The following is a 27,114-nucleotide window of genomic DNA, read 5'->3' as shown; positions in this document are numbered from 1 at the left end:
CATATCATTAGCGAAGTGACCTTAAAAAAACTTTTAAAAATACTAACAATTGTTATAAATGTTTTTTTGGATTTTCGAGAAAAAATGGGGTAGTGCATTATGATTTTTTTAAAAAACTAAAGGTGGCAATAGACCTGGACCCTATGGGCAAACCTGACCGGGTCCGGTATGGGTCAAAAAATTGGACCCTGAGGGTGAGGTTCGGGTCCGAGGTTTGAGTCCATGTATATCTGACCTATACCCAACTGGAATAGTGTTGATATTTAAATAATATTTTATATATAATATTTAAATAATATTTAAATAACTATAAATACATATTTTTAGTAATAATATTTAAATACTCTCTTAAAAAAAAGTAATAATATTTAAGAGGTGTGGTTTCTATAAGGTTGCAACCTTAAATAATCCAATGAAGGCGCACCTACAAATTTTATCATAATATAAAATTTTGTCGTAAAAAATTCTTAGGATTATCTTAAAAACTATTTTCATATCTAATTAGAAAATTTTAAAACTCTAAAAATGGTTAAAATCAAGTAGATCTATAAACATATAAAAATCTTGAAAATTGACGGTCTAGATAATGTGTTTCAAGATGCATTATTTTTGGTACTTAAAGACTTTTTTTTTTGTAATGTTCATACATCTCAATGTCGAGATGATCTATTAGAGGGTTTTCCAACATTAAAACAACCTTTCTGATAGATTTTTTAGGTGCATCTATGCTTCTACATTTTAAGGTTGCAACCTTATATAAACTTTTCCCATATTTAAATAAGAAAAAATATTTATATAAGGTTGCAACCTCAAAAGGTAGAATTAAAGATGCACCTCAAAAATTCATCAGCAAATGTTGTTTTAATGTTGAAAAACCCTGTAATTGATCATCTCGACATCAAGATGTATGAATATGGGAAAAAAAAAGATTTTGCGTTTCATAAATAGTGATCTAGCAACATATTATCTAGACCGTCTATTTTCAAAATATAGATATTTATGGATCTATTTAATTATTACCATTTTTTGAGTTTAAAATTGTATAATTAGATATGAAAATAGATTTTCAGATAATTCTAATAATTTTTTACACTAAAATTACATGTTATGACAAAATTTGGAGATGCACCTTAATTAGTTTGTTTAAGGTTGCAACCTAGAAACCACACCCTTAAATAATATATGTATATATTTAATAAATTTATAAAATATAATTAAATATATAAATATTTTAATTTTTGGGTCACGTCCGATCAGATCCTTGTCTAGGTTCAACATTATAATTTTGGGTCCCGGTCTATTTCAGGTCCAGACGTGTCCGAGTTTGGACCGGACCCAATCCCAAACTGTTGCCACCCCTAAATGGAAGGCAGACAGCCACCTTATTTTTCTCCCCATGAACATGTACAAATGCAATTTCTCACCCTTTATATACGCACTTCAGTCTTCAGCTCCCATGGTACACGCTGCTCATTTTCACTCAACATATTGTATTCACAGAATCCCCTTCTACACTTACTTTTTGGTTTATAATTTTTATCATCTTTTAACCCTTTGCCAAATATATCATTTTAGCTTCATTTGCACTAACCAACCAGCACGGCCATGAGTACCCAAAAAAGAAGAAATCTCATTCATTTGAACTAACAAACCAGCATGACCATGAGTACCCAAATAAGAAGAAATCTCATAGTGTGCTCCCGCGGGAGTACGCCGCATCCAATCCAAAGAAAGAGGTGAATTGGTGGAAAAAAAAAAAAGAAGAAGAAGAAGAAGAAAAAAGGTTTATATAAAGCCTCTGAACAAACAAATTAAAGCCTACATCAAAAAATTTTCTTGACATCAAGAAGCGTGGACATAACAAAAAAATGGATTTCAAGCTTTGGAAACAGTGCATCTTGTAATGTATTTTTAGACAGTCAATTTTCAAGTTTTCGTAGATCTACTCGATCTACACTATTTTTGAAGCTTTAAATTTTATAATTAATGCTGAAAAAATATATTTTAAGGCTATCACAAAGATTTAAAGTATTAAAACCATATTTCTCGATACTATTTGAAGGTGGGCTCTACTCTGATTCTTTTGAGCCTCGGCTCTATACAAATCGCACCCAAAAAAAAGATAGGATCACTGAGCAACACACCGCAACCTAAGATGAAAAACCAATAAAAATTAATATTGAGAATATGTTATAGACTGATTTCTCTTATTGATAAAATAGAAACTAAACGAATAATAAAATAAAAAAGGAAAACTGTTTTATGCGGGCTGCACCGTATGACTACTCATGTAGTCCAAAAAAGTGTAAACCACCTAAAAACTAATGGTTCAAATGTTTTCTTACTAAAATTATTACTTCTAGTCTTTAAAATTTATTTATATTTTCATATTCCTGATCTCCATGTTAGAGATTACATGTCCTTAAAAAATAAGTCCAAAAATCCATCTCAAAACTAGATTTATTAATAGGCCCGCATTTGTGCACATGCTGGCTTGGCCGCATAAAAACCAGTGCCAATAAAAAATAAGGAAAAGATAAAAAGCGTGTTTTCAGTGATTGGTTCCATTAGGTGTCCCACTAACGAGAGATGCGGCCCCCATTACTCATTTAAGGTTTTACACACCGACGTGACGTCTCTGTCCAAAATGACCCTGTTTTCTTAAAAAATAACAATGACACCGATCTCTCTTTTCTTTCTTTTTTTCTTGTATTTTCTCCCAAACGATTTGTCGTCTTTGAATTTTTTCACCGAAATCTATATATTACTAATCATATTGATTAGAGAGATCTATAATACTGAGTGATTTAAAAAATTCATTGATGATCAGGATCAGGCATCGTAAAAACAGGTTTGGATCGATAAATCAAAGGTCTGGATCACTGTTTTATTGTGTGAAAAAATAGAGAATCGGCAAGAAAACACGTACAAAAATAATAAACCGACCAAGAACCGGTCCAGATTGGTGTAGCAAAATGGCGTTTAACGGTAGCAAATGACTTGTTTTCTTCTAGACCTGGATGTTTTTCTATATATTGATAGACATTAGCAAATCACTTGTTCTCTTCTAGACCTGAATGTTTTTCTATATATTGATAGAATCGACACGGGTGACCAATTCGTTTTAATGTAGCAAATCACTCGTTCTCTTCCAGATCTGGATGTTTTCCTACATGTTGATAGAATCAGCATGGGGTGACCGATTCTCGGATCAGACCGGATGATTCTTTATTGAGCTAGCGTTTTTTAAATACTAACAGATAATGGAGATAACAAGGAATGATAATTTTAAATTTTTTTCAACTACTTTTTTTTTCTCTTTAATTTTCTTAAAACTAAGTATGAGTGGGATAAGAATTCCAACGCCATCACTCTTTAACATTTCATTGTCAATCTCCATTTCTTGAGAACATTCTTATCTCTAACTCCAATAATTCCAAGATTCTCGCTTTATCTCATGTCTTTCCTAAACTTTTTAAATCTATATATATTTTTTGTATCGACATTAATTAATTTTTAACAAAAAAATATTCATAATTTAAAATTCTTATTATTTTCAATAAATATATTTTATGAATAATAGTTTTAATAAGAATAATTGAAGAATTCATTGTTTTATCATGTCAAAAAGTAGTCACAGAGTTCATTATTTTAAGGTGTCAGAAAGTAGTTAAAAATACAAAAAAAAACCGTAACCTTTTGTAAAAGGAGACCACAATCATTCTTATCTTTTAGATTTCAAAATGGGTGGTTGTAAGGGTGCTATTGAATAGACCCAAAATTTCAAAAACAAATTCCTGACTTTTAGGTAGAAAATTTTCATTTAAAAAAAAAAAAAAACACAAAAATTACAATTAAAATAAGACAAAATAAGATGCGGTAGGACTTGTTTCCTAAATTTTCAAATCTCTTATTTTAAATGACTTCAAAAAATTTTAAATAAAGAGTATTCGCTATTTTAAAATTATCAATAAGGCAATTTTTAAGATTTATTGCAAATCCAATTATTTGACAATGACATAAAATTAATTAAAAATAAATATAAAAATAAGAGATGCTACGAATGTGATAAATTTGAGCAGAATGTTCCAATGCCTAGTTTTCGTATTTTCTTAAACTTTAAAGGTTTCCATTGATATTAGTTATGGAAAATTGTTTCATGCGGGATGGACCGCATTTCTACAATATGTAATCCTAAGGTATAATGCATCCATCTTAAAGATGGATGCAAGTAGATGTTCCATTCAAAAACAATGGAAATTAACAGTCCAAGATGTTTTCTTTTTATAATTATTACTTTTAGTTTTTAAAATTTATTTATTTATTCATATTCATGATCTCCATGTTAGAGATTACATGTCTTTAAAAATTAAGTCTTAAACTGAATCTAAACCATAGATGTATTAAGAGGCCCGCATTTCTACATATGTGGGCTTGCCCACCCAGAAATCGGGTCCATTAGTTATTGCAAACCTTTCACCCAATTCAATTTCAATCCATGTGCACTCTACATGGATTAAATCGTGCAACAAAAACAAGGAAATATATATTTTCTATTTTTATGAGGAAGAATGAAACCTTATGCAAAATCATGAAGACTTTGATTTAATAATAATAATAATAATAATAATAATAATAATAGGAGTAGTAGTAGTAGTATAACTGTAATAACTTGAATTAAAATTACTGTGCTTTAAATATCGTAAAACCTACGGAATTTTAAATTAGGCTTCTTATATACCTTAAAACCCAAGCCATACATATTATATAACAATTAACTACTCTATTATAGACATTAGATACATATCAAGATGGATATCTATCTGTAGAGATATATATTGATAAGGTTATTATCTGTAGAGATATATATTGATAAGGTTATTGGTGTTCATATCCTTGATTGTGATAAAATTTGGTATTTATCTAATGTATTTATCTGCCGGCAACAATTAAGGATATATACCTTAAAACCTAAGCCATACATATTATATAACAATTAACTACTGTATGATATACATTAGATACATATCAATATGGATATCTATCTGTAGAGATATATATTGATAGGGTTATTGGTGTTCATATCTCTTGATTATGATAAAATTTGGTATTTATCTAATGTATTTATTTACCGGCAACAATTAAGGATAAGTACCATCAGTTATGGATAGATACCACCTAAACATGCTAGGTATCTATCTATAGAGATATATATTGATAAGGTTATTGGTGTTCATATATCTAAATTATGATAAGATTTGGTATTTATCTGATGTATACAGTTAAGGATAAATAACATCAGTGGATGGATACTGGTTATGGATAGATACTTCCTAAATATGCTAGGCAATTTATACAGTAGTTAAAATGCCCTATATAGTTATTACGCTAATACGACTCCTGTGAAGGTCTTAGTCACAAAATGACCAAAATTGAAGAAAAAGAAAAATGACGTGGACGAGGTTTATGAAAGTTAGTTTTTTTTTTTTTTTCAAATAGATGAAAATTAAGGTATTTTTGTGATAATTTCTCAAAATTTTACATTCACTTTTTTTGTTGAAGTCCAATAAATTAAGGAGTTATTGTTAGCTTCAAATTTGCTAAAATATCGGCACGTAGTACAAAATTGGGAAAATTATGTAAATATACGTTATATTTACCATTATTACTAAAATACCTGAAACTTTATGTTATTACCCAAAAGTCTGTTTTTCCAACTTGATAATTTTTTTTAAAAAAAAAAAAAACTGCCCATTTTTTGGTTTTGAAAAGCTGAATTTTAGTGCTTGTAACTCGACATATTAAAAAAAAAAAAGAAAAAAAAAGAAAAAGACATATATATATATATATATATATATATATATATATATATATATATATATATATATATATATATATATATATATGGGTGCGGTTTTTATAAGGTGGCAACCTTAAACAATCCAATTAAGGCGCACCCTATAATTTTATAATTATTTGTAAAAAATTCATAGTATTATCTTAAAATCTATTTTTGTATCCAATTAGAAAATTTTAAATTCTAAAAATAGTTAAAATCAAGATTTATAAATATATGAAAATCTTGAAAATGGACTGTCTAGATAATGTGTTGCAAGATGCATTATTTTTGGGACTTAAAAACGTTTTTTTTTCATATTCATACATCTCCATGTTGAGATGATCGATTATAGGGTTTTTCATTAAAACAACATTTCAGATGGATTTTTGAGGTGCATTTGTGATTTTACATTTTAAGGTTGCAACCTTTTATATATATATATATATATATATATATATATAAGAGAGAGAGAGAGAGAGAGAGAGAGAGAGAGAGAGAGAGAGAGAGAGAGGGGTTTACATAGAGCCGAGGCTCTAAACAATCAAATTTGAGCCTACCTCAAAATTTTCACTAGAAGAGATTGTTTTGATGGCCAAATATCCTCAAATTGATCATCTCGGCATCAAGATAGGTGGACATGAGAAAAAAGTGGATTTCAAGTTTTGGAAATAGTGTATTTTGTAATACATTTTTGGACCATCAAATTTTAAAATTTTCAAGTTTTCATATATGTATCCATCTACACTATTTTTGAAGCTGTAAACTTTATAAATAAAGATGAAAATATGTTTCATGACCATCACAAATATTTTCAGTATTGAAACCACATTTCTTGATACTATTTGAAGGTAGGCTCTAATTTGATTGTTTAGAGCCTAGGCTCTATACAAACCGCACACACACACACACATACACACACACACACATGCACACACACACACACACATATATATATATATATATATATATATATATATATATATATATATATATATATATATATATATATATGGATGATGCTACTGTTAGCCCTTAGGCAAACATAAAAATATGAGCCCAATGGCCCAGATTGAATTTGTGCCGATCTGACGATCACGGATGCCCGACAGTATTTAAATTTTAATTTTTTTGTAAAAATCCAAATTACTTGAAATTTGAGAGTGTTCATAAAAAATAGGTTAATTTTCGAAAAATATCAAAAAAATATTTTACATGAAAAAAATTAACCAAAATATCCCCGAAACGTTTTGGGGGTATTTTGGTCAATTTTTTATTACGGATTATTTTTTTTATATTTTTATTAGGTGCTGCTTGATGAGAATAACACACTCTAAAATTTCAAGCAATTTAGATTTATAAAAAAGAACATTAAATTCAAACACAAAATGAAGTCACGACAGTCAGATTGGCCCAGATTCAATCTGGGCCGTTGAGCTCATATCTTCCTGTTAGTTCTTGGGCTAACATGAATATTTTCCTCTCCCTCTCTCTTTCTATATATATATATATATATATATATATATATATATATATATATATATATATATATATATATATATATATATATATATATATATATATATAATATGATATCATTTTCTATCACTATTATTCAAATAGAATATTGGTAAAAATATATGATTTTCTTGAAGAGGTCTTAGAAGAGAAATAATGAACTTTTCCCATTATTGTACAAATTCCGTGTTTCATATATGGAACTTATACAGTAAAGAAGTTCCACCTAATTACTTTACAAATTATGTGTTTGATACATGGAACTTATATAGTAAAGAAGTTCCACCTAATTACTTATGTGTTTGATACACGGAACTTACAGAGTAAATAAGTTCCACCTAATTACTTTACAAATTCTGTGTTTGATACGTGAAACTTATATAGTAAATAAGTTCCCCCCAAATTCTATGTTTGATACATGGAACTTATACAGTAAAAAAGCAACTTCGTTCCTCAAACCCTATTATGCCTCCCTTTTTATATTTATATTTGTACTGTTAATTTATATTTGTGTTTGTACTATATTATATTATATTATATATTATATAATAAAAATAACTATTAATAAAATAATATATTATATATAATCCAAATATATATCAATAAAATAAATACAAAATATACTAGATTATGTATTATATTTCATTACATATATTATATGTTATATATTTATGTAATATAATATCTTTTATTATATATATATTGAAATTAAATATAAAATATCTCAATGTCGAGATGATCGATTAGAGAGTTTATTCAACACTTAAACAACATTTCCGATAGCTTTTTGAGGTGCATATGTGATTCTACATTTTAAGGTTGCAACCTAATATAAACTTTTCCCATTGTTTTATGTCTAATATAATAATAATATTTAAAAAATATTTAATATATAATATTTAAATAAATATGACTTTATATTTCAGCAGGTTGTCAAACACAGGTACCTAGAACTTCTTTAACATTCCAACAAGTTATAAAAAATATACACTCAGAAATTCCTTTAATTGTAGAAGCATATATGATGACCGAAAAGCCATGCCCATTTTATAATAGGCTTTTTTTTTTTTTAATAAAAAGAAAAAACATTTAATTTTTGTTAAAAAATTAGAATGCGTATGGGGGACATGATAACCAAAAACCCAATTCAACCGCTATGCATAATATTGATATCTAACCAATTCGGTTTTTTTTAAAAAAAAAAATTTAAATTTTAAAAATAAAAAATGGGCAGTTTTATCCTTTTTTTTTTTTAAAAAAATGTTATGAAATTGAAAAAAAGATACATTTGTGTAATAACGAAAAGTTTAAGGTATTTTCGTTATAACAAAAAGTATAATGGATATTTACGAAATTTTCCCTATTAAAAAGTGGGGAAAGTTTAAACCACTAAGGGTTAGTTTGGATAATATCGGAAAAATGGCTGGGTTATATTGTCCAGAATCGACTGTTGATTCTAATCTAAGTTAATGAGACGGTTTTTTGCTCGGACGGATTTAGGTTTTGTGGTCATCTCTTTCTCTCTCTAAAAGTCTCTCAAGAATCAACTGTTGATTATAATCTAAGTTGAGGGGACGGTTTTTGCGCGCACGGATTTAGGTTTCGTGGTAATGTCTTTCTCTCTCTAAAAGCCTCTCTTTCTCTCTCTATAAGTCTCAATCTTTCTCTCTAAAAGTCTCTAAATGCATGTGCGAAGTCCTCTCTTTCTATCTCTAAATGACTAAATGCATGTAAACAGCTGTATTGAAAAGTGGAAACAAAAGTCCAATACTAAATGCACGCTTATCTCCTTTTTCTTAGCGAAAAAGAACGGAAAACGAGTTTGAAGCTCCCTTCTTCTCTAACTAGCAGTGGAAACTCGGACGGTTTCTCTCTCTGGGAATAACATATGATTCTTTTCTTTGACTCAAAACCCAACTCTCACGCACTCAAGAATCCGTCACCAAATATACCTGTTCCCTCTCCAGGTTCTTTTATAATTTATACATTGCATCTTTTTCGATTCTTTACTTTATAATTGTTCTCTTCTTTTCATTCATTAAAAAATTGGTTTTTTGCTTTCCTTTTTCTCTTTTTCGAATTGCTTACTTTGCAGGGTGGATTGGTACCTGGTGAATATTTACTCTGAGAGAGAGGAATCTTTTTGAAGTTTCAGAGTTTGATAGAATAGACGTCTTTTTGAAGTTTCAGAGTTTGATAGAAGATTATCATGAGCAGTTCCTGTCGTTTAGCAGTGGTGAGTACTTCTTCAATATAGTTTATTGAAACTTTCAAAAAAAAAAAAAAGTTTATTGAGATTCACTAATTTTGCAGATTGTTGTTTTCCTTAATTTTCAGTTCAGAATCCATCTGCTGAATTTTTATTTGAATTTTATCTTCAGTATTGTAGATTATGTTGGGTGGGTTGCTTTTTTTTTTTTTTCATGGTTTGAGGAAAAGAGAAGCTTTAATCGTTTGTAAAACTGGTATTTTTAAACCCAATATAAGGATTAACGCAAATAAATTTTTTTTTGAGAGATGGATCAACACAATATTAAGTTTGTACTTCATTATAGTTGCCTTCTTTTGATTATGTTTATTTGAGTTGGGGTAGCATTTTTATTTGTTTTACAGAGAATATTGCCAAAAAAAAATAAAAAAATAAAACTATATAAGCAAACAATCATGTATTTCTTTACTTTTTTACTGAGTATCCTTCTAGCTTATAAACACCTCAAAACATGAGAAAGTTGACACTGTTTTCTTGTGTAATGTCAATTCTTTTAAATTATAATTTTTGTTTTAGATATGTCTGCTTGATTGTGTTGAATATGCGTGCTCATTCAAACATCTGTTACGGGCACATTTTACTCATGTATATGTGTGGTTATGTAGAGATAGAAAATATGTTTTGCAATTATGATTGATTTTTCCTTATTTTTGTGTGGTTACAGGTTCCTCTTTTTGGAGATCTGAAAAACAAGAAATCATGGATGTGGATACTTGTCCCTTCAGCCTTGTTACTTATTCTAGTTTATTTCTTTGGAAGTGCTTTAATTACCTCTGACTATACTAAAGTATGTATCTTTGCTTTCGTGAGAATTGTTGTATATTTTCTTGATTAAGTTTGTATTGATGTGTCAACGAAGTTGTTGCATAATGATTAATCCAATGATTAATTCCTTTCTATCAATAAAAATTACATGTGATAGTTTCCCCTGTATATGAAACTTCCCTCGAGAAGTATTGCATATATTTTGTTCAGTGGGTTGTGCCAGTCAGATTATAGGTGATATGATTTAATGTTATTCTTGGAATTGCTTTGTATATGTGGGATGATAGACAATAGCTCTCTTCATATGATGTCGCAACATGTTTGTTTAGTAACTGTTTATGTTATGACTCTGTGCTATCTATTTGTGCTGGTTGAAACATCTTTTGAGCACAAATGTTGCATTTTACGTGAACTTTTCTACAATTGGATGGTTATATCAAGGGCCATAATGTTTCATTGATGTTCAACCCGAGTAGATGTGATTTTCAGTACTCCACGAATTGCAACTGTTTCATGAATTTGTTAATGAATTAGGATGAGTTTGATCCATATTTTACTGTTTGAGCTTCAAATTGCAAGCTATGAGCGCAAAATGGAGCACAACTTGAGAAACTGTGGCTGAAAATGAAGTGGTTGCTTATTGCTTCAGAGGAGTACTACTTTTCATACTTGATCTCCACCTATTGGCCTTGTATGAATTGACTTGTGACTAAGATAGAACTACTCAAAAGTTCTTTAGGTATAGATAGTCATGCTGTCTCTCTCCTCACTGGAAGTATCTATAGAATGTGCGAGACCTGAACTCATTAATCTGAAGCTTCACATGGAAGTTATCCCATCTGCATGCATATTTATACTTTTCTTTGTTGCAAATAATCATCCTTGTTAGGTTTGCTGAAAGTCAGCAGCCTAAAGTTGTTATGGATAGATGAGATGGTAGCTCTTGAAATTCCATGGTTGTAAATGGAGTAGCAATTTGATCATGCTTAGGGGGGGGGGGCTTTCAGATTTTAGGGATGGGAGGGAAAAAAACAAATGACTAAGTTGTGGATAAAAGGCAATAGGATAGGAGAATGGAAAGCTAATTGCGTTAAGATGCTTATGTTGGGGAATGGAATCACGTAGGAGTTAAGGGTGGTCAAGCAGTATAGGTTTGTTTGGAAAGATTTGCTACACATTACGAGGTTTGGGATAATTATGTGTTTGGTACTTTTGCCTACGTGAGTTGTTGTTACTGGTATGGTCGGTATCAATTTGAGGTGGACTTATTAATGGGTGAGCCTGGATAGAATGATATTCTTATTGAAGGCATCATAAGCTTTGACATCATTTGTTTCATGAAGGTGTCGAAACTCAATAGGTCAATACAGTCCATCTGATCGTTGTATATCCACATCCCTAACTTATAACCTCATAAACCGCATATCTATAGTACACTTGTAGCCAACATATGTTTCAATTGCTTGCAGTTGAATTGGGAACCAGTGTCTAAACCTCCAAGTGTGTTTGGAACTTTTATCCATATCTGATATCAGAACCTTGATTATTTCAAATTCTATTTTATTTTGAAAGCAGTTGCATTTGGATTCGAAATATCTAAATTCAATCTTTTGGGGAACACCATTGGAAATTATCATATTAAACTATTAACTCAAGCTGTTCAAGTTAATCCCTGCCCTCCCACCCAATTTAATACTGATCCTTTCTTTAATCTTCAAAAACTCTTCTTGGTGCCGAAATGGACCATGCAACCCATAAACTCTCTTATAATTATTAAAATCTTATAGTGATCTTGCATTCATCTTAACTAAGAGTATCTTGCCATGGGCCAATCTATTTGGGCCTTGAAGTGTTTTAAAAAGAGGTTTCAGGCAACTAAAGCTCACCCTTTCAAATCTTGAAGTATTTTTAGAGGTTAGAGATCTTCAAGTTTCGGACTAGGGTTTATGGGTAATTATATGCTTCTCATAAGATATTTATACATATTGGGCTTTCTATTTTTTGTTTGTGGTATTCAGTATTTCAAAAAGCGCTAAGCGGCACCTAGGCTGTCGGGGGTGTCCAGGCCACCCAGCGCTTAGGCGAGTGCCCAGAACTTGGGCGGCCCAGTAGAAATTTTTTTTAAGGGGTTTTTCTTTCTCTAAAATAGGCTCTAATGGGTTTTAGGTTTCAAATAACCCATAATTTTGCACCTTTAGTATTAAAAAAAAGACCCAAGAATACCCTCAACAAGGGGCATTTCGGCCCCTGGGCGGGGTGCAGGCCTTGGGCGGCCGCCTAGGCGAGTTCCTGAGCGCCTAGGTGGGCGCCCAGGGATATCCGCTTTTTTTGGGCGCCTATCGCCCAGGCCCCCAAAACAGCCTAGGCGTTGGGCAGTCCGCTTTTGAAACTATGGTGGTATTTGTAATTTATTTCATCTTTGGAAGAAGGAGATGACTCTGATGATGATGGCCTGGCCATGGCGCCATCATTAGCTTCAGATGCATTTGGTGATGGAAGGGACCTTGATAGAGCTGGCGATGATGATTGATGAAACAAAGTGTGCTTTATGAGTTCATCATATATGTTTGAAACATTGGATGCTTTTTGTACAAAGACTTCAAACTTTAATATTTTTATCATTTTATGAGTCGTGGTGGTTTCTATATATGATTTTCTTTAGAGTTTGACTATTTGATACAATTTATGATTTATGAACATATGGGTTTACTAGTTGGTTTCCTTTTTCCTTTTTTTTCGTTTTTTTTTTGAAATTGGGTATTTTAACTCATATCCCTATTTTTTTTTTTTGACATTTGGGCACCCATCTCTCGGGTCGCCTGACTAAGCGGCTGCCTAGGTGGCCTAGGTCCCTCATCGCCTAGGCGCTGCCTGGCGAGTTTTTTCAACCTTGTTGGTGAGATAGGTCGTTTGGACGATTCAATCGACCTCCGTATGAATGGGAAGGAAAAACCAGAGAGAGAAGGTGGTGGGAAAGCTGGGTAGGATAGTAGTCCTCACATGGGTGAGCATAGAAACCTTCACTCTCCTACTCTTTCAACTGGAGGATTTTAGGAGCATTGGAATGGCGGTGATGGATTATCTTGAAATAGTGCCAAATGTTCGGTTGGTTAGAGTTGATTCATCATCCTAACATCTTTTATCTGCATCCAAACTTAATTGTGGGCACAATTATACTTTTAGAAGGCTTTGAATTATAAATATATATAGAAGTTAATTGATTGAACCTTATCCTTACTAATTTTCAGTTAACTACCCAACTCTAGGTGTACTATGGGGGTTCTAGAATCGTCTAATGTCTATTTAAGCTTTGCATCTGAAAAAACATTGTTAGAAAAATGATAGTGTATTGGATGCACCTCCTAGCTGTACGGAACTTTGATGTGACAGCACTTGTACACCTTTTAGATGCTCACTGTGGTGTTTGCATTCGTCATTAGATGCTTCAATGGCTTACTTCAGATTATGGCTATTGTGTGATCCCTTGCATACCTCGTGTAGGTTTTCAAAGCTCCTCCATTAACTCTAGCCCGAGGCTAGTTGGTGACCTTAGATAAGGTCAATAGCTAGCTAGCTTCACCACCGTGGGATTTGGATTTGCAGTTTCTTACTTATGTTGGGATTATATGTGTGAGGCCGGAGTGGGATTATTCGCGTTAGCAACTCCAATGAGGTCTCTTTTCATCATTTACCTATGGAGGCTTTTGATTTGGAATTTTGGACGATTAGGTAGGTTAGGACATATGTGGGATTAATCTCTCTTTCAACTGGGGGCTCTGTTCCTCTTAGTATCTGTGCATTCCCTTCCATCTTTCTGGATCTTTCTTCTTTTGTCCTTTTGTTATTGTTGCACATCTTTAAATATCTCTGTAGATGCCGTACAATTTTAAGAAAGTGTCAGTTGTTCTTGTTGCATTTATTTGATGAAGTCTTGGACATTCCACCTAAGTGTCTTAGTTGTAGGCACTTCCAAAGCAGTGTCACAGTGTTTGGCACTTCCAACGGATATGGACCTAAGGTCCAAGGAGTTCCATGAAGTGTCAACAATTGTTGCAGAATAGATGTGTGTCAACATGCAACACAAATGGGAAAGATAAGTCTTGGGGTGGCGCTGCTTCAGTTGAAGTTTGAGCTGAGAAGCTCTTTGCTGCAGTTGCCCAAACTTATGCTAAAAATCACTTTAAATTCTTTAAAACCTGCCTTCCAGCTCATGTTTTTGGTAGCAAATATTTTTAAGAGTTCTTTGGGATGGGGTTGTGGTCGATTGATGGGCAATTCAGGCTTGTCATTTAATTATCCATCTCTTAAGTAAATCCCAAGTGATTCATGGATTAATATCAGAAATTCAGTCTTGGGGTGGCACTACTTCAGTTGAAGCTTGTGCTGAGAAGCTCTTTTCTGCAGTTGCCCAAACTTATGCTAAAAATCACTTTAAATTCTTTAAAACCTGCCTTCCATCTCATGTTTTTGGTAGCAAAGATTTTTAAGAGTTCTTTGGGATGGGGGTGTGGTCGATTGATGGGCAATTCAGGCTTATCATTTAATTATCCATCTCTTAAGTAATTCATGGATTAATATCAGAAATTGATCTTCTCAAATAATGCTACCTAGTCCAAACTGTTCAGCTTTAGTGTTTAACTTTTGTAGTTTCTTTTCGTTTCTCGGTATTTTATTGTAAGTTGCTTCTAATTTTAATAAGATGATTTAGGACTTTCAGTCAATTTGCAAATATCATTTCATTTTACCTTAATTCGCATTGCTAGTGAGTAATTATGAGTTGTCCCATTTGGTTCTTTATATAAAGGCATCAGACCTTTTTACTAGTTCCAAGTGGTAAAACTGCTGGATCCCCTGTGAGAAACCAATCCGTGCTTGAAGCAGGCCTGGCTTGCTCTTAAGCCTCCTATTGGTAGGAATCACAACCAACAAGAGGATACATAGAGAAGTATGTGATGTGGTGGAATACTTGGATTTTTTGATGTTCAGCTGGTTTTGTGGGCTTACTTATCGACCGGTTTTCTTTTATTTTCAAAGATTAAGCAACTAATGGACTAAGATTGCATCATCATCCTCATCATAGCCTTTTCCCAACTAATTGGGGTTGGCTAATGGACTAAGATTCCATAAGCCATGTACTTTTTCCTAACAAATTGTGGTTCTCCATGCGATTATTGCGACAAGTGGTGGAGAGAGGAGGGGGTTCTATGTTAGTTTGTTCTAGTTTATTTCCCTGAGAGTTCCATTTAGATACTGTATTATTTCCTTGAGCTTAAAAGTGCATCTTTCCAAGATGCTGATTACTGTCCATCAAGAAATGATTGACTAAGAAATCTAATTTGATTCTGCGATATTTTTATCTTATTGAAAAAACAATCTAAAATGTGCTTATAATTTGATGAAAAGTAGAAGTCTTAGTTCAAATCATCAAATTCCATGAGACCTTCTTTGCCTTTATTCTTTAAATGCTGTTTAATATAGAATTTGATGAAAATTAGAAGTCTTAGTTCAAAAATCATCAAATTCCATGAGATCTTCTTTGCCTTTATTCTTTAAATGATGTTTAATATATATGTTCACACTTCATACTGGTAATTGAAAGAAACTTACAGGCTTTATATTGCATACACTTTGTCAAGTTGAGATTTAGTTCATAATTTCATGAGAGCATTTCTTTTTTTTCCAGACAACATTGCAATGGGAGGCTGTTAGTTCTTCACCGACCTCACAATCTGATCGATGCAAGGTTCAAAACAGGCTTCAATTGTTAGGAATATTAAATGGCCAATGCACTTTTCATTTTTGTTTGGGGGACAGTGGTATGCATTAATTCATATATATTTTTATTATTATTGTTTTAGGGCCGCTGTATACCTCATGGAACGGAACCATTACCTAGAAGTATTGTTAAGGAAACTTCAGACTTGGAAATGCGGCCATTGTGGGGTCATCCAAAACAAAAGGTAAAGGTATGTGAAAAATGTTCAACTTGCCCAAAATCAAATTGAATATGTGGAGATTTCAGAAATTCGACATGCATGCATTTGTTAAGCTTGGAGAGCAAGCATGCATTGTAATGCATTCCATACCTTCCTTAACCATATGACTTTGAATTACCAAGATGTGAAGGAAAACTTTCACATCCCTTTGAAGGATCCAAATTACTGGTAAGAAAATTCTGGACGCAAATGTTTAGAATATTCTATCTATTTTAGGAATCCATAAAATATTTCTCCATTTTGTGTGCAATTTGGTCTTATTTATTGCATTTATTTTTGCATAATTGATGGTTTTTCCATAGTGTTTGCTGTAAAATCGCGAAATCCTTCTATTTGGTTTGCTTTCAAGATAAGCTAGTTTGTGTTTGCTTTAATCAAATATTTGTTGATGTTAGATTCTTTGGCCTTTTGGGCTTGCTAGCTCAATAAGAAGTGTATTTTTAGCCCGTAGATTTGCGTTATCAAGGATAGGATTGTTAATTTTTCTTTTTCAGGAATGGTTATAGTGAAGCAACTCCACCTCTATCTTTCTCGTTGAAAATTTTAGAAAACCAAGTCCACCTCTCTTCGATTTGTCTCTATGAAAAATCGAAACCAACTCTCTCTAAGATACAGGGCTCAACCCGGGAAGCTCTACCCTACCAATCCCACAACAGGGCTCCCGCGACCGCTCAGAGCTCATTAACCCAACTAGCAGATTGGGCCAATCCAGCCTCGAGGAGTGTATATTTTGATCTCTCAGCTAAGGGCTCTCCCCTCCTCCTTGGACAAAGACATTTTTTTCCATGTTCAAATTGTCTTACTTGTGAACGTATTTTTCTTTATATACTCTTCCCCCCTGTAGTCCGAGCACCCAGCTTGTGGGGTGCCTTTTCTTTTCTCCATCTTGATCTATTGTAATATTTTGCTTTTTTTGCAACAAAGTTAACCACTTTCAAAAAAGATCTCTCTAAGATACAAATCTCTGACTGAAAATTTGCCTAGCCAAATAAGTTCCTCATTCCTCTTCATATCAATTCTGTTTCTAGACTACTTTTTAATTAAAAATGAGCTTGAGATCTGGAAAGATGGAAAGATGTAATCTTATTCCTAAATCTATAATACTAAGGGAGTAATCTTATTCCTAAATCTATAATACTAAGGGAGAAATAAGTAGTGGTGCTTATTTCGAATTATCTCTGTAATTCGTTTACCCCTTCAATTTTCTTGAAATCTCTCTCTAAAACCATAAAGAAAAAAAAGAAAAAGAAAAAGAAAAAGAATTCCTACCAAAGTACTGAACTAGGAATTGCCTACAGAACGAATATATTTTTCCTCAAAAGTTTCCTTATTTGAACTGTATGAAGTATAAAAATAGGAAATTTTACCAAAATGTGGAAATCGCACTAAAACAACTAGATGTCTATCCCAATAGAATAACTATCAATATTAGACAAATAACAGGAATTTAAGAAATAAAATTGAATATGATAAATCAAAGATACCATAATGAGAAAAGTAACTGGCCCACAGCTCTAAAGGATAAATCTTGAACAAATTAGAAATTGTCTTATAAAAAAAAATTTTGGCCAGCTTAAAACTTAATTAAAAAAAGTTAAAAGATCAATTATCCAATTAAATTAATTTCTTTTGCAAATGATTTCCTCTAAGCTGTAGCTTATACCATAGAGTACCATTTGCTAGTATGAGATATGTTTCCTAATTTTTAAGCTTAATTGGCATGGAAAGATATTTTATCAAATTGCTCCTCTATATCATTTCTATCTCAAATATTAAGTAATAGATTGCCCTATTTCCTGGGGCATAATCTTCTCCTGTTAAGTTTAAGTTTACATAAAAAACTAGAGGGTGGTTGGACTAGTTTTCATTAGTTTAGTTCTCAAAGTCAAAATTTATGCTCTGATGGTTGAGGATTTGTATCTCATATTAATGTATAGACAAGTGACAGTTATTTCATTTTCTAGATGATATTTCAGTTGTCTTCTTACTCACACTGACAAGGAATTGATTACTGTCAGAGGAATGCTATGAAGAATTTGCTGGCCATCGCTGTTGGAATAAAGCAGATGGAACTCGTAAATAAACTTGTTAAAAAGGTATTAATTATTTTTCTTTAAATTTTATTTGTTAATGTACAATTCTTCTTTTTCATGACAAAACTATACTACCTGCCTATTGATATTCTGAAATAATCTTATGAAATATTTGGAATTGCAGTTCCTTCCTTACAATTTCACTGTGATGCTCTTTCACTATGATGCTAATGTGGATCAGTGGAGAGATTTGGAGTGGTGCAATAGTGCCATACATGTTTCTGCAGTCAATCAAACTAAGTGGTACATCCAATGTTATTTGAGTAGATGATTATCTTTGAGCAGAGTATTTGATATCAAAAATATAAAAATCCAATGGAACATGTCATATAGTACTTTTAAGGCTTCATCCACCATCCATTGCCATTCATGGATGGTTGGTAATTAAGTGGGGCTTACAAGGACATTCACTTGGGTATAGTTAGTCTCTAGCCATCAGTTTGTGGGAATGGCTGGTGCATGTGGCTTGGTGTTCCATTTTTCATAGCTTATTGCTAAAGTACACTTTCATTGGTTTTGTACTTACATAGACATTCTTTTACTAATTTGCTCTGCTATTGAATTCATAATGACTCTAATTTTACTTTATTGGACTTCTGTAGGTGGTTTGCAAAACGGTTCTTACATCCAGACATAGTTGCTGAATATAAATATATATTCCTTTGGGATGAGGACCTCGGAGTTGAAAATTTCAATCCGGGACGGTATGTAGTTTTTAGTTATATAAAATTTTTCTTATAATTTATTTCAGACACTTTCTCTTTGTAAGGACCCATTCTCCTTTTTTTGTTTACAAACTGGAGTAGATTTTCATTGATTCCCTTGTCAAACTTCCCCCTCATAAGAAGTGTGAAATTTCCCCACTAGAATGAAGGTATATTATGCGGGTTTATAACAAAACCCCTCAAAGTTTCTTAAACCTCTTGTCTTCTTGTTCCAGGATAAAAACTTATTTTAATAACAATTTTCTCCTTCCTTTAAAAGAAAGTATTTTCCACAAACTCAAGATACCTGATATTTTTGGATTTGATTCATCGTTAAGCTATCCATTGCTTACTCCATTACTTATGAAGTACATTTTGAAATATTGCTTGATAATGCTTGAATTTTCTGAAAAATCACATTAACTTAGGAGTGCCTTATTAGTGTTTTTTAAGAAAACAATGTAAATTTTCAGGTATACAGAAGTCTCACATGGGTATTTTGGTTTTGCGTCTATGTCACATGTGGGCATATGCCACACTTAGACCAGTGTTGACATTGTCAGACATTGGCCTGGCACTTTGTCTGTATGTGATGGATGAGTACTGTGACAGCCGTGTGATCCACTCCTGACATGTAATGGCTGCTTGTCAAACATGGCTTTCTTGGTATAAAAATTCAGTGAAGGCTGTAGGAATTGGATACACAACCTCTTAACTTCAAAGTGTGCAATCTATCGCTACAGACGATTGGCAACTATTGGATGACTTCTGGAAATTTCATGATCAATTGACATTACAAAAAGTGTTATTTTTAAAAATATAAAATAAAGGAAAAAGTTTATATAAGGTTGCAACCTTAAAATGTAGAATGCACCTAAAAAATCCATCGAAAAATGTTGTTTTAATGCTGAAAAACCCTCTAATTATTCATCTCGACATTGAGATGTATGAATATGGGGAAAAAAATATATTTTGAATCCTAAAAATAGTGCATCTTGCAAAACATTATCTAGACCGTCCATTTTCAATATTTTCATGTGTTTATAGATCTATTTGATTTTAACCATTTTTGGAGTTAAAATTTTTATAATCAGATATGAAAATAGATTTTCTGATAATCCTAATAATTTTTTACACCAAAATTACATGTTACGATAAAATTTGGAGGTGTGCCTTAATTGGATTGTTTAAGGTCACAACCTTGTACAAACCACACCCTAAAATAAAATACTAAAATGCTTATTTTTTGAATTTTCTTATTTACAGTTATTTTCCTTCTATATTTGACATTTTTGAAAGTTTTATAGTTTTATTTTAATATTTTACAAAAAGTTCAAGTTTTATATAATTAATATATATATATTATGTTTCTACATTAAGAACTTGAATGGACACGCTGAGGCCATATTGTTTTAAGGCACTACGCTTTAGACACAAACTAGGCACTAACACCTGTACCATTGTCTATGTAGCACTGGAATAAAGACCATCTATCCCAAATTTCATTAGCTCCTGTTTATCATTATCCACGTATTCTTGAAAGGATCTTATCATTTCTTTGGATTATATATATAGGGTTATGTTAGGTGCTCACACCATGGAGTAATTTATCATTGTACTCAAAAAAGTTTTGACACTTCTATACCCTTGTTTTGTACAAGGTGCATTTTTGATCATTAGGAGAGGTGTGATGTCATCCACTTAGGGTGTGACGTTATCCATTTAAGCTGTGACATCACCCATATGGAGTACATTTTAGCATTTAATGCTCCATGTGGGCGATCTCACATCCCATGTGGCTGACGTCACACCCCTCCTAGTGACCAAATATAGAAGTGTCCCAAAGTTATTTAGTACAATGATAAATTACTCTATTAAGTGAGCACCCTAACATAAACCATATATATATATATATATATACACACACACACACATATGCTAGTAGTTCAAATGTCACTCGATTTTTATTGCCTTCAAATTTTTTTAGTAGTTAAGAAAAGGAAGAGACCAAATCCTTTTTTGTTTAGGGATTAATAGGAATATGTGAACACTTATAATAAAAGTAGAGTATATGGAATTCATGTTGCATGAGTTATTGAAGAATACTGTTTGCAGTTATTTGTCTATCATACAGAAGGAAGGGCTTGAGATTTCACAGCCTGCACTGGATCCCATCAAGTCCGAGGTCCATCATCGAATTACTTCCCGTATAAGAAATTCTATAGTTCACAGGTGCTGTACTATAATACTAGGGAAAGTATATTGCATATCAATTATGGTACTCGAAGCTACATCCGACTTTCATTTTCTATCGCACGTCGATTATGGTACTCGAATCTGCATCCGACTTTCATTTTCATTGACAGATGGTTGGAGACTAACTATACCTTAGAGAATGCCCCTTTGGGCCCTACTCCATTTAGGGCCGTTTGGATCTGTGGAAAAGGATTACCTAGAAAACTTTATTTCCCTTGAAATGTATTTCTTGAGAAAAATATTTTCTAAAAAATAGATTTCTGCTGTTCTGATGGTACATGGATGCATAAAATTTGCCTGCCTTTTTTTTGAAAACTTTTTTTGTTAACTGGTTTTGATTGTATTATTCATTATAATGTCATTTTTTTAGGGTGCGGTTTGTATAGAGCCTAGGCTCTAAGGTGCGGTTTGTATAGAGCCTAGGCTCTAAACAATCGAATTAGAGCCTACCTTCAAATAGTGTCGAGAAATGTGGTTTCAATACTGAAAATCATTGTGATAGTCTTAAAATATATTTTCATATTTATTTATAAAGTTTAAAGCTTCAAAAATAGTGTAGATAGGTAGATCTATGAAAACTTGTAAATCGTGAAAATTGACAGTCCAAAAATGCGTTACAAAATATACTATTTTCAAAACTTGAAATCCATTTTTTCTCATGTCCATGCATCTTGATGTCGAGATGATCAATTTGAGCATCAAAAGAACCTCTTCTAGTGAAAATTTTGAGGTAGGCTCTAATTTGATTTTTTAGAGCCTCAGCTCTATATAAACTTTTTCCCTTTTTTTAATGTATCATTTTTTATTGAAGTTGAGATAGTTTCTCTAAAAATTTTGAGATAATTTTGCTCTCTAAAAACTTTCAATTAGTTTCTCTCTCTAAAATTTGAGATAGTTTCTCTTTCTAAAATTTTTGAGATAATTTCTCTCTCTAAAACTTTGAGGTACTTTCTCTCTCTAAAATTTGATATAGTTTCTCACTCTAAAACTTTAAGATACTTCCCTCTCTAAAACTTAAAACTATGAGATAGTTTTTCTCTCTAAAAGTTTTGAGATAGATTCTCATTCTAAAATTTTTTAGGTAGTTTCTCTATCTAAACTTTGATATAGTTTCTCTCTCTAAAATTTTAAGATTCCTTCTCTCTCTAAAACTTAAAATTTGAGTTAGTTTCTCTGCCTAAACATTTTGAGATAATTTTTCTATCAAAAAGTTTTTAGATATTTTCTCTGTCTAAGATTTAAAATTTGAGATAGTTACGCTTTAAAAATCGAGATAGTTACGCTTTAAAAATCGAGATAGTTTCTCTCTCCAAATTTTTTCAGGTACTTCCTTTCTCTAAAATTTAAAATTTGAGATAGTCTCTCTAAAACTTAAAATTTGAGATATTTTCTCTTGCTAAAAATTTTGAGTCCAGGTACTTTCTATCTTTAAAACTTAAAATTTGAGATAGTTCCTCTTTAAGTTTTTTGAGATAGTTTCTCTCTAAAACTGAAAATTTGAGATAGGTTCTCTCTAAAATTTTCGAGATAGTTTCTCTTTCTAAATTTTTAGATAGTTTCTCTCTCTAAAATATTTCAAGTACTTTCTCTCTATGAAACTTAAAATTGAGATAGTTTCTCTCTCTAAAACTTAAAATTTAAGACAATTTTTCTCTCTAAATTTTTTGATATATCTTCCCCCTCTAAAACATAAAATTTTAAGATAGTTTTTATCTCTAAAATTCTGAGATATTTTCTCTCTAAAACTTGAAAATTGAAACAGTTTCTCTATGTACAAATTTTGAGATAGTATCTCTCTCAAATTGTTTAGGCAGTTTCTCTCTCTAAAATTAGATCTAGTTTCTGTCTCTAAAATTTTATGATACTTTCTCTCACTAAAACTTAAAATTTGAGATAGTTTCTCTATGTAATTCGTGGGGTGTTTTGGTGGAATTAATTGTATTATATAAAATGGGCGTCTTTGTAATGGGGAAATTTGGTTGGAAATCAATTTCTGAGAGTAAAGGTAAGGATACAGATTTCCTTATTTTTGGCTTGAAACGAGGAACATAATTTATGGCAGAAATACTTTGTCCCAAAATTTTGCTCCAAACCCCAGAAATGTGCCATCTCCAGAGAAAAACATTCCTGAAAATGTATTTCCCGGTATCCAAAAACGGCTCCTTAGTCTCTAACCATCCATCAATGGGAGTGGACAGTGTATGTTTCCTTGCAGTAATATATGCGCTCTGGGTGATGGAACATTCTCCCTTGACTATGCCTATCAAAGTTTTCTTTTATTTTTTCCTTGTTTGTTTAAATTAGTTTCCAACATTATTTGTGTTTGACATCTTCTGGCTGCAACGACATTGTGGCCTTATGGAAAAACTTTGCTCAAATTTATTGAATACTTAAATTTTGTTGACTTTGTAAATGCAGAAGAACATACAAACCCCAGGGTGGCGGGAGGTGCTTCGAGAATAGCACCGCACCACCATGTACAGGGTACTTCAATCTTGTTCTAATCCGGTTGCCTGTGTCCTTGCTCTTTTTTGTTTTGGTTTAATTTGATTCATTTATGTGTGTGTTTTTAAATGCTGATTAGATGCCCTCTAATACAGATGGGTGGAAATGATGGCCCCTGTGTTTTCGAGAGCAGCTTGGCGTTGTTCATGGTATATGGTCCAGGTAAGCAATCATGCTAATGACCCAACAAGCATGTACCATGCTGAGCCCTAAACTCTATTGTAGGTGAAGGCTTATGACCCAGGAAACAATTGGACTTTTTCCTTCTTCCTTCACATAATTTATTAACACAAATTGGGTTTTTCCTCATGCAATAGTTTCTTATTGATACTGCTTTAGATTTGATAGGTGTGATACTGGAATTTATTTTATCTGTTTCGAAGTTTTGAGCACCAAGAGTCTACTCTATTCTCTTGTTTTAAGCAGTAAGGTTTCTTTTATGTTTTTCCTTTTCACATGTAAATTGCTTGTAGATTTCTGTATCTCTATTTGTGCTTCTTTCTTATTTATTTCATCTTACCTTTTCTAGTTTTGGAACTAGGATTATGGACTACCTTCATGCTCCATATGCACTGCCTCTTTATGCAATTCAATTTTGTTAATTACTAGATCCATTTTCTTGTCTTTCTTTGTCTCTTAAGTTTTCCACATCTCTTCGCTTGTATTGTGTGTGCATTTCATATATTGATTTCCCTAGAAAAGAAATCAGTGACATGCTTGTTACTATTTATGAAATATGTTACAGAAACAAACATGGGAGAAAGGGAGGGAGGGTTCATAAAGATGGATCAAAGATGATATTCTCTTTGATAAGATGCTCCTTCTCACTTTCACCTGCTTATGTTCCTTCTTATATTGGCAGAATGACTTGATTCATGCATGGGGACTGGACAAGAAGCTTGGGTATTGTGCACAGGCAAGTCTTACAATCCCCAAGTCTCCATAAGGCCTGTCAGTAAATACTCATTTTAAATTGCGAATAAATTTATGGGTGACCTCTTTGGCTGCCAGGGTGATAGAAGCAAAAATGTTGGAGTTGTTGATATAGAGTACATTGTCCATAAAGGACTTCCCACGCTCGGTGGGTCTGGTGAGAATAAGGTAGTGGTCTGTCCCAATCCATCTCATAAAATACAGAGATGGTACATCAGAAAAAAATGGGGGTAAAAAGAGAGAGAGCCACCAGGTCCAAGGGTAGTGCATCTTGTACTCCAAGCTGCATCTACTGTCTGTGCACATAAACGGATGGTTGGAAATTAACTTTAGCTGGATGGATATCCATGCGGCCCCACCCTAGTTAATCTCCAACCATCCATTGGCAGGACCTGATAGTGGATATAGCCTTGGGCTATCATAGCATATCCCATTGGAGCGTGTTAAGTTTCCTGATATTAAGTGGCTTTTACCTATATAATTTTGCATTGATTTCCATTTATTTCTATAGACAGAAGTTCATAATCGGGCTCCGTCGCGTTCAAGAGGCCGAGTGAAGTCTAAATCTTCGGTATGATTGCCTATTTTAAATCTGCTAAGAGTGTGTGTGTGTGTGAGGAGAAATTGTTGGTATGATCCCCGGGAGCACAACTATTGATGCTCTCCTCACCTGCAATATCACTTTATGGGGAACCCAGAGAAGGTCCGAATCAGTCACTCCAACATTCTCCCCCAAACAAAAGTTCTATTTGGAGCTCCCAAAGTCCTTATCCATCATCTCCCCAAAATCATAACTGGATGGTTCATTTGAATGGACAGGAATTTGGGGATTTGGAGGAGTTTTGGAGCTCCAAGTTGAATCTTTTCTCTAGGAGACCGATGAGGGCGCTTTTTGGAACTTTTCTGGGTTCCGGCAGAGTGGTGGTTGTGGTCACTTGTTGGGGCTAAGATGAAAGTTTGCTGTAAATCAATGCTTGAATCTCTAAGTGGATGGACAATTGTGCATGACCCTTCTTGTTGGTTAAACGTTGCACCTTGTTTTAGCCAAGGGTAAAAAGGAAACTTTAAGTGTTTGTATGCTGTGGCACATGTATCAAACTTAACATCATGGTACGTAAAAAATAAAATACTTTCCCAATTAAAGAAATTCCTTCTGAAAGAAATGTCGACATTGGAGCATTAATGTGCTGTGATTGGTGTAATTATGAATGTTGGACCTTGCTTATGCTTTATTTTTGCTGCTGGTTTTGGCAAATCACGCAAATCACAATGTTCTTCTACCCAAAAGATAACTTTGTGATACATGGGCTAATATCTGAAAATTTCAGTTTAGGGGTGATTACGATATTGTAAGCATTTACTAGAACTCCTCTATCTTTGGGTGGATTTTGCCACCTTGTAATGACCCCGATCACATCAAATAGCACCAGTCAGTTGATGTTGAAAGGTTGTGGTTAGTGACCCAAAACATCAATTCCTACTAGAGTCATGAGTGGGAAACTGGCCCCCTATCTATTTATTTTTGAATGATTCGGACCCAAGGTTCAATCGACAAACTGTTGGTCCAATTGAGCAAGTGCCTTTGCTGATTTGGTTTCCTGCTTTTAAATTGTTAATATAAATGTTGCTTATCTTTGATCATCGGTCTATTGACAAATGTATTCCTTTCACTGAATTCTCAGGCTTCCCCATCTTCTATGTTCAGCGATAGATCTCAGGTGGGTCTCGAAATTAACTTCTTTCATTGGGTAAATGAAATCAATATTTCTGTTTTTATATGAAATTAAGTACAAATGTAAAAACGCAGGTTCGATGGCAATCATACACTGAGCAATTTGAGTTTTTACGGAGATGGAAAGAGGCAGTGAGTGGGGATAAATGTTGGATAGACCCATATCCACAAGAACAGAAAAATAAGAGACTGTAGCGATGTAGAATGCCTGTAAATTGATTTCCCATTCTTTTGTGTAATAGTCAGTTATTATATATATAATAATTTTTGGTCTTCTTCGGCTCATGTATTTAGTGAATTTTCCTTATCCTTTGGCGTTTTTTTCCTTTTTATTTTTATATTTTTCTTTTTTTTGGCCTCTTTCACCATCACACCACTAGCCAAAAGATATCATTTGTCAAATATAATCTCTATTAACATAATAAATTTTATTACAGTAGTTATTTCGGGACTAAAGATAAATTATGTACACAAACAAATTTCTTTGGATTTTCATGAATTTGCATC

At 32.7% G+C, this 27,114-nt stretch overlaps 1 protein-coding gene across 11 annotated transcripts; it reads left to right on the top strand.

The window, feature by feature from the left end:
* The first annotated feature begins 8,833 nt into the window (after nucleotides 1-8,833).
* Nucleotides 8,834-26,892, top strand: LOC18438193 (GTPase Der (DUF707)). Of its 11 annotated transcripts, none has more exons than XM_020669887.2 (17): nucleotides 8,834-8,961; nucleotides 9,155-9,321; nucleotides 9,450-9,590; nucleotides 10,288-10,410; nucleotides 16,072-16,131; nucleotides 16,247-16,354; nucleotides 18,403-18,480; nucleotides 18,602-18,720; nucleotides 19,080-19,181; nucleotides 21,297-21,413; nucleotides 23,856-23,921; nucleotides 24,038-24,104; nucleotides 24,805-24,858; nucleotides 24,954-25,043; nucleotides 25,387-25,446; nucleotides 26,558-26,593; nucleotides 26,683-26,892. In XM_020669887.2, the coding sequence occupies exons 3-17, from the start codon at nucleotides 9,564-9,566 to the stop codon at nucleotides 26,800-26,802; spliced, it is 1,227 nt and encodes a 408-aa protein (XP_020525546.2). In that variant the 5' UTR covers nucleotides 8,834-8,961; nucleotides 9,155-9,321; nucleotides 9,450-9,563; the 3' UTR covers nucleotides 26,803-26,892. The 11 variants fall into 11 exon arrangements, 5 of the variants coding, with proteins under 5 accessions (XP_020525546.2, XP_088725888.1, XP_020525547.2 ...); XR_016057775.1 differs by having other exon boundaries at nucleotides 8,843-8,961; nucleotides 23,856-23,914; XM_088869762.1 differs by having other exon boundaries at nucleotides 8,843-8,961; nucleotides 16,247-16,348.
* Nucleotides 26,893-27,114: the final 222 nt, after the last annotated feature.

This window comes from Amborella trichopoda, chromosome 6, assembly GCF_054954075.1.
Source record: "Amborella trichopoda isolate Santa Cruz 75 chromosome 6, AtrichopodaSantaCruz75HAP2 v2.0, whole genome shotgun sequence".
Classification (NCBI taxonomy): domain Eukaryota; kingdom Viridiplantae; phylum Streptophyta; class Magnoliopsida; order Amborellales; family Amborellaceae; genus Amborella; species Amborella trichopoda.
The sequence above is the reverse complement of the archived record's forward strand: the minus strand, read 5'-3'. Positions and strand labels throughout refer to the sequence as shown.

Coding starts and splice junctions, on each gene's coding strand:
- LOC18438193 (XM_020669887.2), top strand. CDS start 9,564: ATGAGCAGTTCCTGTCGTTTAGCAGTG. Junction 16,132..16,246: donor CACAATCTGATCGATGCAAG/GTTCAAAACAGG, acceptor TTATTGTTTTAG/GGCCGCTGTATACCTCATGG. Junction 24,859..24,953: donor AGCTTGGGTATTGTGCACAG/GCAAGTCTTACA, acceptor TTTGGCTGCCAG/GGTGATAGAAGCAAAAATGT.